The 14371-nt window shown below is 37.0% G+C and overlaps 1 protein-coding gene across 1 annotated transcript; it reads right to left on the minus strand.

Annotated features, from left to right (window-relative positions):
- Window positions 1-12: 12 nt before the first annotated feature.
- On the minus strand, window positions 13-1614 carry LOC115987907. The gene is made up of 3 exons (XM_031111516.1): window positions 1098-1614; window positions 793-1018; window positions 13-689 (listed from the first exon to the last, which is right to left on the minus strand). Exons 1-3 carry the CDS (start codon window positions 1590-1592, stop codon window positions 235-237), a joined length of 1176 nt encoding a protein of 391 aa, XP_030967376.1. The 5' UTR covers window positions 1593-1614; the 3' UTR covers window positions 13-234.
- Between the last annotated feature and the right edge of the window lie 12757 nt (window positions 1615-14371).

Below are 14371 nucleotides of genomic sequence, written 5' to 3' on the forward strand. Positions count from 1 at the left end.
ATTATGCTCGGAACATGAATAACAAATCAAACACACATACAACCACGCTTATGAATGTGTACAACAGAATGGAACATGCTAACTATGGAAATGACAATGTAATACCATCAAATAACAATGTAATGCTAAAAATTCTTTTTCATTACATCACCAAAAGTCTATATTACATACATTGTCTTTACAAAAAAACAAAAAGGAAAAACACATTACAATCATAGAAATCTAAATAAAATACTACTCTCCACTCCTGATATAATCAGACCACATGGCTTGGCATATCTCATCTCTCTTAGCATTCCATGATCTACTATCTTCGACGGACTCCCGATGGGATTGTGTTTCTTGTTGGTGGTCACTAAGCTCTACTTGGTTCATTGCATCTTCCATAATATGGTCATTTGGTTCAACCCCCATAATGTGATTATGAACCACACAACACGCTAACACTACTTTCACTTGGGTTGGGAAAGACCAATATGGTTCTGCATCCAACACTCGAAAACGTTTTTTCACCACTCCAAACCCTCGCTCAATGGTAGTTCTCAATGAAGAGTGTCGGAGGTTGAACAATTCTTGCGCATTCTCAGGAGGACGATCACTAAACTCTTTCAAGTGATATCGTACACTCCGATACGGTGACAATATTCCATTTTTATTACCATACCCAGCATCACCAAGATAAAATTTACCTACATATATTAAAAAAAAAAAACCAAATCACTACTATGTTTAGGAAAACACATAATATTTATTAAACTAACAAACCAAAAGGGTGAAGTAATCGTGTAATACCATTGGGAATTGAAAATCCCCCTGTCCTAGCAAATGCATCATTTAATACACGTGAATCATGTGCACTGCCTTCCCATCCAGCCAACACATAAGTGAACTTTAAGTCAAAACTAATGGCAGCTAACACATTTTGCGTGGTTCCATCTTTGCGACCACGAAATCTTCCTTGTATTTCAGGTGGCACAGATGCACGAACATGTGTACCATCTATTGCTCCAACACAATCCTAATTTTCGACAAACATAATGGTTTAAAATTACATAAATCTTCACAATTTACAAAAACACACAAGTCGCAATATTTACCTTAAAATATGGGTAAAACCTTCTGCTATTCCTTATCTCTGGAGGTGTATCTTCGCTACGCAGTCTTATTAGAGCTCTATATAATTTCAGGACCCCCCTAAGGACAATCTTGAAGTATCTATGAACAGTCTCAGTTGATCTATAGATCCGACTACCCATTACACGAAACCTCACATTATGACCAATAATGTGCAAGAAAATGAACACTTGCTCCGTAACAGACATGTGAACAGTCGGACGTACGTGCTCCCCCTCAGTGAGGGTGTGACATAAGTGGTGGAAAGCTATAGGCTTCATCCTAAGTTGATTCACACAATGTCTCTCACTTCCATGCAAAACACTATTTATGTATTCCTCTCTCTCGGCGGCATGGTTAACATAAGGCGCCCTAGGCAGTTCTCTACGTCTACGTCGTAATTTCTTTAACAATGCAACCCCCACAAGGAGGACAGATGCAACTGAGGCAAGAATTGCGGCTTTGGTTTTTTTCTTCATCTAACAAAATCACAAACATTGTAGTTTAAGAGGTATGTAAACAAGTATGCTATTGATTACACCATAAATAAAATCAGCCACAAACATATAACATCCAAACCATCACATTGCATTCTATTTACACTATAACAATACCATCACATTGATAACTACACATTGATATCGCACAATACCATCACAGTACATTCTATTTATAATCACCTATATACCCAAAGCACCTTCAATGAAGGTTTAAACACACACATATTGATCTGCAAGAACATAATAACACCAAGCATGGGTGAAGCCCCAAAATTTCTACACATAACCCATAACCGAATTCTAATAAAAATAACAGCAAAAACCAATCATGCATAACCAGTCAAGCCCCAAAATTCTAAAAAAAAATTTCAGACCACAAACCAATTGGGAATAACCTGCAATCAGAAAAGCCCCAAAATTGATATATGCATCACCCATAAATACACAGTTTCATAAACAATGGATAATTAAAAAAATTGATAAATATCCTGCAATCAGAAAAGCCCCAAAATTTCAAATACATAATCCACAAATACACAGTTTAATCGACAATGGATAATTGAAAAAAATTAATAAATAACCTGCAATCAGAAAAGTCCCAAAATTTTGATATACATTACCCACAAATACACAGTTATAAACAATGTATAATACAAAAATTAATAAATAAAAACATGTAAATAATTATATAAATATTTATATAAATAAACAACTAAATAGAAATATATATATATATATATATTTCAGTGATCGGATCGGGCTTTCTCAAAAAAGAAAAAAAGAAAAAAAAAGAGATCGGTGTGGCGGATCGGACGTGTGGACCGGTGAGGTGAGTGGATCGGATGTGTGGGTCGGAGGTGAGGTGAGTGTGTGGCGGATCGGTGTGAGTTTGAGCTGTCACTCACCGTGGGTCTGCGGCATTTGGCGCGGTGGTCGTCTGGCAGAGCTCGGCGTGACCGGTGTGAGGTAGATCGGTGTCGGCGTGACCGGTGTGAGGTAGATCGATCGCGGTTTGGTTGCTGGAAATCGTTCGTTCTCTCGCTCATTGGCCGGATCGGAGCTCTGGGTTGCTGGATCGATCGCGGTTTGGTTACGGGAAATCGTTCGTTCTCTCGCTCGTTGGCCGGATCAGAGCTTTGGGTGGCTGGAAATCGTTCTTCCTCTCGCTCGTCGTTCTTTCTCTCGCTCGTTCTTTCTTCGATTGTTTTTTTTTTGTTCTTTCTCTCTCGCTCGCGTGTTGTGTTTTCTGTTTTTTCTCTCCCTCTCTCTGCGTTTTGCAAGCCACGGAAATGAATTGAAGTGAAAATGAAGGCAGAAATTCATTTCCGTGGTCAAGGCTGAAAATTTCGGTCAACAGGAAATCAATTTCCGGAAAATAATATTTTCCGTCACAGCCAAACGCTCCATTTTCCGGAAATTGATTTCCGAAATTCGTTTGAAGTTGATTCAAACGCACCCTAAATTCCAGGGTTTAAACTGAAAAAAAAAAAAAAAAAAAAATTTGTTCAAGAATTTAAGTGATGCTAAAAATATTACAAATAAACCTTACAAAGTGACTTGTTACCAAATACCAATCACATAAAAATAATTCAAAATATTCATCCATTATAATATTGTTTAAGGGGCATTATTTAAAAGATGATGGAATCTATAAAAATAAAAAAGAGGATTATGGAACTATCCACTTCAAATTTATAATTGTTAATGCTAACATCTCCAACATCCCAAACTTTTATTTTTCTATTCTACTCATTAAAATAATATATCTACATAATAAAATAATATATATCAAAACCCAAATAAAAACAAAAACCCAAATCTGCAACCACCTGCTACCACCACCACCACAAAGAACATACCCAAACCGAAACCCATGGCCACGCCACCACCCCACAGTAAAAATCCAAACAAATGAAACCCACCTTTGCCACCACAACCAGAGACACCACCACGGCAACAACACACCCACCACCACCATGCAAATAAACCCACAAAAATCAAAGAAAAATCCATTCAGAACCCCCATCAAAACCCATCGGAAGCTGATCTCCATGCCTCCACCGGCGTTGTCTCCATAACCACGACCCCACACAAGATCAATACCCAGCCACAACCACGGCCCCATGGCGCCACTGTACCACCACGACCCAAAACCCACTCCCACAAATCAAAACCCCATACCCACAACACCGGACCCCATTACAAATCACAGAGAGAGGCCACAAATGACCGGAAGGTACCCATTGGCATCGACAGCATTGCCAACCTCCTTGGCAATGGTCTTCATGGCCTCGAAATCGTCGTTGGAGGCAGCGGGGAAGCCGGCCTCGATTATGTCGACTCCGAGATTGGCGAGATACCAGGATATGTCGAGATGCGATTGGGGATGTAATTGGGACAGCGGCAGGGGGAAGGTGTGGGTGTGGGAGTGGAGTTTGATGGGGTTTGATGGGGAGAAACATGGAGTGGGAGACGGAGAGACAGAGTGGGAGTGAGGGAGAGAGGACTGAAATGAGAGATAGAGATGAGAGATGAGAGAGTAGAGATAAAATATATATATATATATATATATTTTTTTTTTTTTTTTACAATGCTACTACAGTGCAATTCTATTCTATCTTTAGAATTGCACTGTAGTAGTATTGCAAAAAAATTGCAATACTTGCCTTTACAATTCTCTGCAGCAGATGATTTTGAGATTGCAAATGCCAAATTTCCCTTAGATATGGCATTAGCATTCCCCAATGCTAATGCTCTAACAGCTTAACAGTTAACATACCGGTTACGAGTAATGAACAAATCATAATTAAATCACCACAGTCAAAATTAGTAAAAGACAAAAAGAATTATTGCGTAATGTAAAATATTTTATTATCCAGGAAGAGTGGAGGGAAAAATAGGTACATGATTATCACATTCAAAGTATCATTTTTTCCACGAAGATATGATTTGTACTCAAAAGTTATTTACGAACATTTCCTACAAATAACGTTAGTAGTAATATAATATAAAGATAATTTGAGGGGGGGCACCATCCACATATGTTGGCGAAGCACTATTTGTTATAAGCATATTAAAGTTCTTACGGTTAGCACCAGATGTCAATGGCAACCCAACTGAGAAGAGTTGAAAAAGAAAGAGAGAGCGTTTCAAACTGATAGTCTTTTCCATGTCTATGAAATTTTCAATGAGCGGTCTCTGCACATTTCAAAACTCACTTTACCTGATATTAGAGGAACTCCCAAGTATATAAAAGGTAGCTAATTAATATCAACATGTTCTTTTTCTATAATATGATTTTTTTTTTTTTTTTTTTTTTAATTAGGAAAGATTTCACATTCCATTGTTCTTTTCTTCAAGGATGTTGAGAAGACTTGTAGCAAACACAGAAAAATATATAGAGACGGGGACCTATTGGCCTTTGTCCTTTACCTCTGAAATATCCACAAAAATATAATATGTTATTTTTGAAACTATAAGATTTATTTATTTTTGTACTTTTAAACTTCAAAGTTTAATTTGTTACTTTTAAAACTATAAGGGTTTAAAATGAAAAATTTCCAACTAAATTTGTTCATAAATTTAGTGATAATAGAAATATTACAAATAAACTTTATAAATTAATTCAATCTTGAGAACATAATTCAAACATTCATTCATTATATTATTGTTTTAGTGGCATTATTTATTATAAACTTTGAAAAAAGGAAAACGGATTTCACTTATTCAATGCTAAAAAAATAATATTAAAATAATAAACAAAAACATAAATGAACATGACGTTATTTAATTTAGCATTCCTGCTCAGAGCTAAAAAAATGTATGTATATATTGGACTTGCATTGGCATTGTTAGAGTGGAGTGACCAAAAATATATAATGACTTCAATAGGCTGTGGAGAACTAGACCCAGTCTAACCAACAATCAACCATCCATCCTTGGAAGCCCAGGATTCCCTGTCATATTGGGATTAGGAACTATCCAAAAAAAAAGAGGAACTCTCAGGTGTTAGTTCTCTTTAACTCTTCTCTTCCTAATTTTCTGACAGTGATGTTTCTCTCATCCATTCTCTCTCCAATTTTGTCTGCTCCAGCTTCGTTGTGCACTTTTTTTTTTTGGTTGAGAAGACTATGTTTTGTTTTGTATCGACTAAATCTTGAATTTCGGCTGGAATTTAATAAAATGACATACTAGTTAAAAGAATCATTTAAACCATGAGAACTGGTCACGGTTCTCAGAATTGTGCAATTGGACTGTGATTCGAATGGCTTCATGCTTTTTTGGTATAGAAAGATTCTTAAGAGTTAAAAGAATCGCATTTAAAAGAGGTCTACGGTTTATCAAAATAATGTTGACTGCAAAGAACACAAACAGAAGAAGAAAGAAGATACGAGTGTTGGCGTGAGCTGTCTAATTAGATAAGTAGAGAAATCTGGTTTATGTAAATCCCATACTTCAAGGGCCATCCTTATTTTTAGCCACAAAATGTGTATAGGCTAGAATAGGTTCCAAAAATTCCTTTGGCTTTGTATCTATATACTATTGTATTCAACTCTAAATAAAATATACAGAAAAATACTTCCTTTTTGACATGGTATCAAAGCATGTCCTTAGGACCTCTGCTGAAACCACCGTTTGACCAGAAAAAACCCAGACCCGATAAACTCCATGGCGGAGTCCGGAGACCTAACACAACCTCTCATTCCCCAGACCAATTCCCTCCTTAACGATCTGACAACAAAAATGACGGAAGTCTTGACTAGAGCCCAGACCTCCCCTCAACCTCTGCTTGCTGATTCTTCAACTACTCCGATCGGTATCAAGTTGGAAGGATCCAACTATGCCTTATGGTCCCAGGTTGTCGAGATGTATATCTCTGGCAAGGACAAGTTGGGATACATCAATGGAGATTCCCCTCAGCCTCCAGAAACCGATCCTTCATTCAGGAGATGGCGAACAGAAAATGCCATTGTCAAGGGTTGGTTGATCAATTCGATGGACCCTTCCTTGATTGCCAATTTTATCCGCTTCCCAACTGCAAAACAGGTTTGGGATTTTGCTGCTACAACCTATTTCGATGGGACAGATACGTCTCAAGTCTATGATCTCCGGCGTCGTGTCACTCGTATGAAGCAGGAGGGTGGATCCATTGAAAAATACTACAACGTTCTTCAAGGGTTGTGGCGAGAAATCGATTTTCGTCGTCCTAACCCAATGGAGTGTGCCATTGACATACAGAAATACAACTCAATTCTACAGGAGGATCGGGTTTATACTTTCCTTGATGGACTAGATGACAGATTGGATAAAACTCGGAGTGATGTGCTCCAAATTAAACCATTCCCTAAGGTGGAACAGGCCTACGCTTTTGTCCGTAGGGAAGAGGTCAGGCAGACGGTGATGATCTCAGGTGCAGATACTACTCCAGGAGCAGTTATGGCTTCCAAAGAGATCAAGGGAAGTCACAACCAGATGCCACCGAAACCAGGGGTTTTTTCTCTAAGCAGCGGAAAATTCAACTCCTCATCCAAAACCAAACCACCATCTGATGGCATGAAGTGTACCCATTGTGGCAACTCCAAACACACCCGTGACACCTGCTTCAAACTACATGGGTATCCGGATTGGTGGAACGACTTTCAAGTACGGAAAAAGCGTGAAACCTCTACTAATGATGACCAAACTGGTGTGGCTGCTGGGAGAGCTGCTGTGGTTACCTGTGATCCTTCGTTATCCCTCATCTCTCAAGTAGAATCTTCACATGAACCAGGTACTTCTAGTAAGGCATTTCATATCTCTACTCACAATGATGATGATGACTGGATTCTCGACTCTGGAGCTACAGACCACATGACATTTAATTCAAAGGATTTCTCCAACACAACTCAGCCGAGACGGAGCTGTGTTGCAAATGCCAATGGGGTCACTTATCCGGTTACAGGGGCTGGAACAATGACTTTATCTCCTTCCCTTTCATTATCTAATACATTACTTGTACCCTCTCTTTCAAATAGACTGATGTCTGTAAGTCAAGTTACTGCAGATCTTAATTGTGTGGTATTGATGTATTCTACCTTTTGCCTTCTTCAGGATATTCTCACCAAGGAGATAATTGGGCGTGGTACTAAGAGGGGGGGATTATACTACGTGAATGACTTCAGTTCGGGAAGAGCAAATCACATGCACCACACGGTTGGTAACAAGGAAGGACAGATTTGGTTATGGCACCATCGACTTGGGCATCCATCATTTGGGTATTTGAAGCACTTACTGCCTGGTTTATTTTCCAATGTAACACACTTAGATTTTAAATGTGATACTTGTATCTTAGCCAAAAGTCATAGGGCTTCTTATCCCCTGAGTATGAATAAAAGTATGATTCCTTTTGATTTAATCCATTCTGATGTTTGGGGACCTTCCCCAATAACTACATCTTCTGGTCATCGTTGGTTTGTAATTTTTGTTGATGATTGCACACGAATGACATGGCTTTACCTCCTAAAACACAAAGATGAAGTATTTGCTATATTTCAATCATTTCATACCATGGTTCAAACACAATTTTTTGCAAAAATTAAGATCCTTCGCTCTGACAATGGAGGGGAGTATGTTAATCAACAATTCTAGACATACTTCAACAGTCATGGTATTCTCCATGAAACCTCATGTTCACAAACCCCACAACAGAATGGTACCGCTGAAAGAAAGAATAGACATATCTTAGAAACTGCCCGTGCTCTATTGATCAATGCACATGTGCCGAATAGATACTGGAGTGATGCTGTTGCCACAGCCGTGCATCTATTGAACCGAATGCCCACCAAAGTTTTGCAATTTCAGACTCCGTTAAAGGTGCTTTCTGATCATGTCTCATTACCTACTGTTTTGATGATTCCTCCCCGAATTTTTGGTTGTGTTGCTTTTGTTCACCTCCATAAGAATCAACGAACTAAGTTGGATCCATGTGTTGTCCGGTGTTTATTTTTGGGGTATGGAGTACACAAAAAGGGATATAGATGCTACGATCCCAGTGCTAAAAGAACCTACATTACCATGGATGTCACGTTCCTAGAATCTGAAAAAAATTTTCCATCACCGGCATCCAATTCCTCTCTTCAGGGGGAGATCTATGGTGAAGAACGGAATTGGTCTGATGTTGAAGTGCTAGACGTTGGTGACAATCTAGCACATCTGAATGATGACGACATGGTTGAACATGTACCTAGAATTGAAGCTGAACCTGTACCTGAACCTCTAAGAACTGAAGCTGAACCAGTACCTGAATCATCGGAAGATGCAGAATCTAATGAATCCCTTCACTCTTTAGTACCCGACAACCCTCCTGCTGAGAATATCCCTGAGGTAAGCTATCCTATCACACCTTTACAAACTAATACTATAGATACATCTGCGGGTTATGTTCTACCTTTCAGATACAATCGAGGCAAGCCACCAAATCAATACTCCCCAGACATAGAGGAACGGCGATCCAAGTATCCAATAGCCAATTATGTGTCTACTCAAAGATTATCTGAACCTCTCAAGGCTTTTGCATATACACTCTCCTCATGTCAGATTCCGAGTAGTGTTGAAGAAGCCTTATCAGATCCAAAATGGGCTCAAGCTATAAAAGAAGAATTGGAGGCGTTGCAGAAAAATAACACATGGGTTTTAAGCGTGTTGCCTGAAGGAAGGAAGACAGTGGGGTGCAAGTGGATTTTCTCCATTAAATATAAAGCAGATGGGTCTATTGACCGATACAAGGCGAGGTTGGTAGCAAAGGGTTACACACAGAAATATGGTATAGATTATCAGGAAACTTTCTCACCTGTAGCCAAACTAAAAACTGTTAGAGTTTTATTATCTCTTGCTGCAAATTTAGATTGGCCATTGCACCAACTGGACGTGAAAAATGCCTTCCTCCATGGTAATCTTGAAGAGGAGATTTACATGGATATTCCACCAGGTTATACTGCTACTTCAGAGGCAAAAATTGCTTGTAGGTTACAACGAGCATTGTATGGACTAAAGCAATCACCTCGAGCGTGGTTTGGCAGGTTGAGTTTGGCAATGAGGAAATATGGGTTTGAACAAAGCAATTCTGATCATACTCTCTTCCTAAAACATCGAGTGGGAAAAATAACAGCCCTCATAGTCTATGTAGACGACATGATCATTACAGGGGATGATGTAGAAGAAATATCCAGGCTTCAAGAGCAATTGTTAACTGAGTTTGAGATGAAGAACTTAGGAGGGCTTAAGTATTTTTTGGGCATTGAAGTGGCAAGGTCAAGACAAGGCATATTTCTTTCCCAAAGGAAATATATACTAGACTTGCTGGCAGAGGCAGGATTACTAGAGTGTAAGCTTGCTGATATTCCAATTGTCCAAAATCATAAACTTGGAGAATATGTAGACCAGGTACCAGCGGACAAACAGAGGTATCAACGATTAGTGGGTAAACTCATCTATTTATCTCATACTCGGCCAGATATTGCTTATGCTGTGAGTGTAGTAAGTCAGTTCATGCACTGCCCAAGTGAAGACCATATGGATGCCGTAATGCAGATCCTTCGTTATTTGAAGTCCTCTCCTGGGAAAGGGCTTATGTTCTCAAAGAATGGTCATTTGAATGTTGCTGGCTACACAGATGCAGACTGGGCAGGGAACATCACTGACAGGAAATCTACTGCTGGGTACTTTACTTTTGTGGGAGGCAACTTGGTTACATGGAGGAGCAAGAAACAGAAGGTAGTTGCCTTGTCTAGTGCTGAAGCTGAATTTCGGGGAATGGTCAAGGGAATATGTGAGCTCCTTTGGCTGAAAAAGCTGCTAGCTGAAATTGGTGTTGCTCCTAGTTTTGAAATGAACTTGTTCTATGATAACAAGGCGGCCATTGCTATCTCCCACAATCCAGTCCAACATGATCGCACTAAGCACGTTGAGGTGGATCGGAACTTCATCAAACAAAACCTTGAAGAAAAGATTATTCAGCTTCCATTTGTTAAATCAGAAGACCAGTTGGCTGATATACTTTCAAAAGCAGTGTCTGCAAGGAACTTCTACAACTCACTTGACAAGTTGGGCATAAGAGATATCTATGCACCAACTTGAGGGGGAGTGTTGGCGTGAGCTATCTAATTAGATAAGTAGAGAAATCTGGTTTATGTAAATCCCATACTTCAAGGGCCATCCTTATTTTTAGCCACAAAATGTGTATAAGCTAGAATAGGTTCCAAAAATTCCTCTGGCTTTGTATCTATATACTATTGTATTCAACTCTAAATAAAATATACAGAAAAATACTTCCTTTTTGACAACGAGTAGCTTAAGCTAATGAAAATGAAATGTAGTTGGAAAAGTTGGTTCAGGCAGAGAGGCAGAGCATCAGAACAGAGTGATGGAAGATTAGCATTTTGGGCTTGATATACGATAGTCATGACTGATACGACTTGTAGTTTACAATGTAATGTATATGTAGACACGTGTAATGTACTGATTGGTTGTAAATAAGTAGATCCATATAATGTGGGATTAGTTAGTTGTTAATTATCTAGTCTGGTGGTTGTTTTGGTATATAAACACCTCTTGTATTCACAGTTCTTATTTAATGCAATTAACAGAAAATTTCTTCAATCTTGATCTTCTCTCTAGCTTGTTATCAATTTCTCTCTCTCCTAGCTCTATGTTTTCTTATACGTTTAACCCGGTCAAACCGTACAGTCCATTCCGGATCTGAAAACCATGGTGGACAATTATCTTTTAACATTCATTAAAACATATAATCTCAGTTGGGTTCATGAACACAAACCTCAGTCCTATTCCGTAATCATGAATGGGTATAAAAATATTACTTAATAATAAACGATTCATTAACATGGAAAGAGAAATCAAATAAGCCTACTGGTATTCATAAGAATAAATTCCTGTACGGAAACCACCAAATTATACTCGATGATGCAATGAATCAAAAATATTCCCCATGAATACCCAACACAAATAATTTCTGAGTCATAGTTTTTCACTATGCAGTAGTCTACCAAGAAGATATTTTCATTTAACCACACCCATCTTACAAAGAAAAGGAAACAGTGCCTCAACATTTTGTTCAACTTATTAATAGAATCATAATGATTCATTTATATAATGACTTTAAATTCACTTGAAGCTTCCAATATACATTTTCTATAGCCAAAAACACGTAATATATCATTTTCCACCAAGACGTTCACTATGTTTACTCAAGACTTAAAAAAATACATAGAAATAACTAATACTCCGAAAATGTACCCACACATAATGGCAATTATATCTACTACAAACCTGCAACCCAAGTGATGTAAATACATTTGATCAAAAAAAAAAAAAAAAAAAAATACTCTTTATCCACCTATGGTTTGCTTAAAAAACATTTTGCTTACTTGCAGTTTTTAAAAATTGGCATATTATTCATCTATGATTAGCTCCGTTTGTCTCCCGTTACCCACTTCTATTAAAAATAGGAGTACATTTGTATTTTTATTACCATTTTATAATTTTTATGTCTTTTTTCTCTCAAACATAAAAAACTAAAAAATAAAGATAAAATAATATCTAAAAACTAGGTTTGGTAAAAATTAAAACCTGACTATCAACTTTTAGATAAACATAAAAGCCAAGAAGCATGTGATCAGGATGCCCAGATAAGAAAAATAGCATCATCAGAAATGAGCATCCCGCTTGTGTTCTTCGTTCTACTTCTAATCCCTTATATATTTTGTTTTGGTTCAATTTTATTCTGCCTTTTCATTTCTTTTCTCAAATGTATTTTGTATCAAATTAATTGTCCCATATGCATGCGCGGTTGTTCTTCTAGGTGTAACACACACACACATATATATAGCCAGGCCATCAGCCATAGGATAGGAGATGGAGAGGAAAGAGAAACAAGAACAAGAACAAGTGTAGAAACGTTTGAAATTGGGGGAGGGTTGATCAGGCTGTACTGGTGGTGTAATAATTTCAGTTTTTAATGTGTTAAATTAGAAGATCTAAAAGTTGATACATGAAGAAAAGATGTAAAAGTTAGGTTTTAATTTTTACTAAACATAGCTTTTAGATCTTCTTTTTTCCCTTAATTTTTTAGTTTTTTATGTTTTGAAATAAGAGAGACATAAAAGGGTAGCAAAAATAGAAATTTACTTATGTTTTTAACTTAGATGGATAACGAGAGACAAACGGAGTTAACCTCAGGTGGTTAAAGTGCTAATTTTTTAACCACAAGTAGATAAAGTTTTTTTAGGCAAATTACAAGTGGACAAAGTATAATTTCCACCCAAAAAAAAAAAAAGTGATGTAAATACATTATCAATTATTTAAACATTTCCCTTCTTGTAATCAACCACAATAATTAAGGCCTGAGAACAAGACTCCTTTTTGCTTTCAAACGTTGAGGATTAAAACAATAATACGGTCTTACAAGGACCTATAGTGGCGTTTTTTTTAGTGGCATTTTCTATAAACGCTGCTATAGGCATATCTATGGTGGCGTTTTAAAAAATAGGTCTATAGTAGCGTTTCATTCAAAGTTCAACTTTATTATAATGATTTTCCAAGATGGAGAACCTCAACGAATACGTTCCAATAGAATTTCATTTAGACAAGCTAAATAGCTTGTCACTGAATTGGCACTTAGCTTTTCATGCACAAAATACTTAGAGATTTGAGGGAAAAAAATGTTCAAATTGAAAGGGCATAGGAAAATCATAAGTTGATTTCACTACTAAAATCTTGATTTGTACGTGTGATATTTGATATTTCAAATCTGCAAGGACATAAATTGTGAAAGGTTAGAAACTGTTAACCCTAACTCTTAAATTGCTTTTTTTTTTTTTTTTTGATAGTTAACTCTTAAATTGTTAAATTTGAATTTACCACACCGCTAGGGATTCGAAATATAATATTCTAGTACTTTGGAATAAATGATTGGCAATGATCCATGGATTTTGAATAAGGTGTGCATTCAAATATCTTACCAACGAATCCAACTTGACATTTCGGATTAGTTTTTTTGTGGTAAGTTGGGAACGAACATTCAAAATTGGGTTGAATTAATGGTGAGTTGGATATAATGAGTTAGAGAATGTATAAAGTTGTACATTAATATTGTTTAAAAACAATCAAGAAGAAACAAAATATGACATGACCAATAATATTGTTCACTTAGAGTATAGCAATAATAAATTATATGTTTCAGTTTTTAGATATATATATATATAGATAGATATATAGATAGATAGATTTGTAAACAAAGTTTAAGAACTTTTCTTATAAATAACGGTTACTGGTAATATAAAGACAATTTGAGTGGGACCATCCACGTTGGGGAAGCACCATTTGTTGTTTAAAGTTCTTATGAACATAAATCGGCATGTTTCCTTGTTTTTTTTTTTTTTTTGGTAATTGCCAATCACTCAAATAAACAAACACGATTGATAGTTTTGGATTTAAATGATCGCCTTGTTTTAGTACCACGATTGATAGTTTTGGATTTAAATGATCGCCTTGTTTTAGTACTTAATTTTTTTTTTTTTTTTTTTTTTGGTAATCGCCAATCACTCAAATAAACAAACACGATTGATAGTTTTGGATTTAAATGATCGCCTTGTTTTAGTACTTAAGGAATTGAGTATTTACACCAGGACTTACACAAGCTCTTATTTGAAACTATATCCTCCGCCCATAATACGTGATGATCCTTCTAAGTCAGTATGGGATGA

This window comes from Quercus lobata, chromosome 4 (assembly GCF_001633185.2).
Source record: "Quercus lobata isolate SW786 chromosome 4, ValleyOak3.0 Primary Assembly, whole genome shotgun sequence".
NCBI classification, from domain to species: Eukaryota; Viridiplantae; Streptophyta; class Magnoliopsida; order Fagales; family Fagaceae; genus Quercus; species Quercus lobata.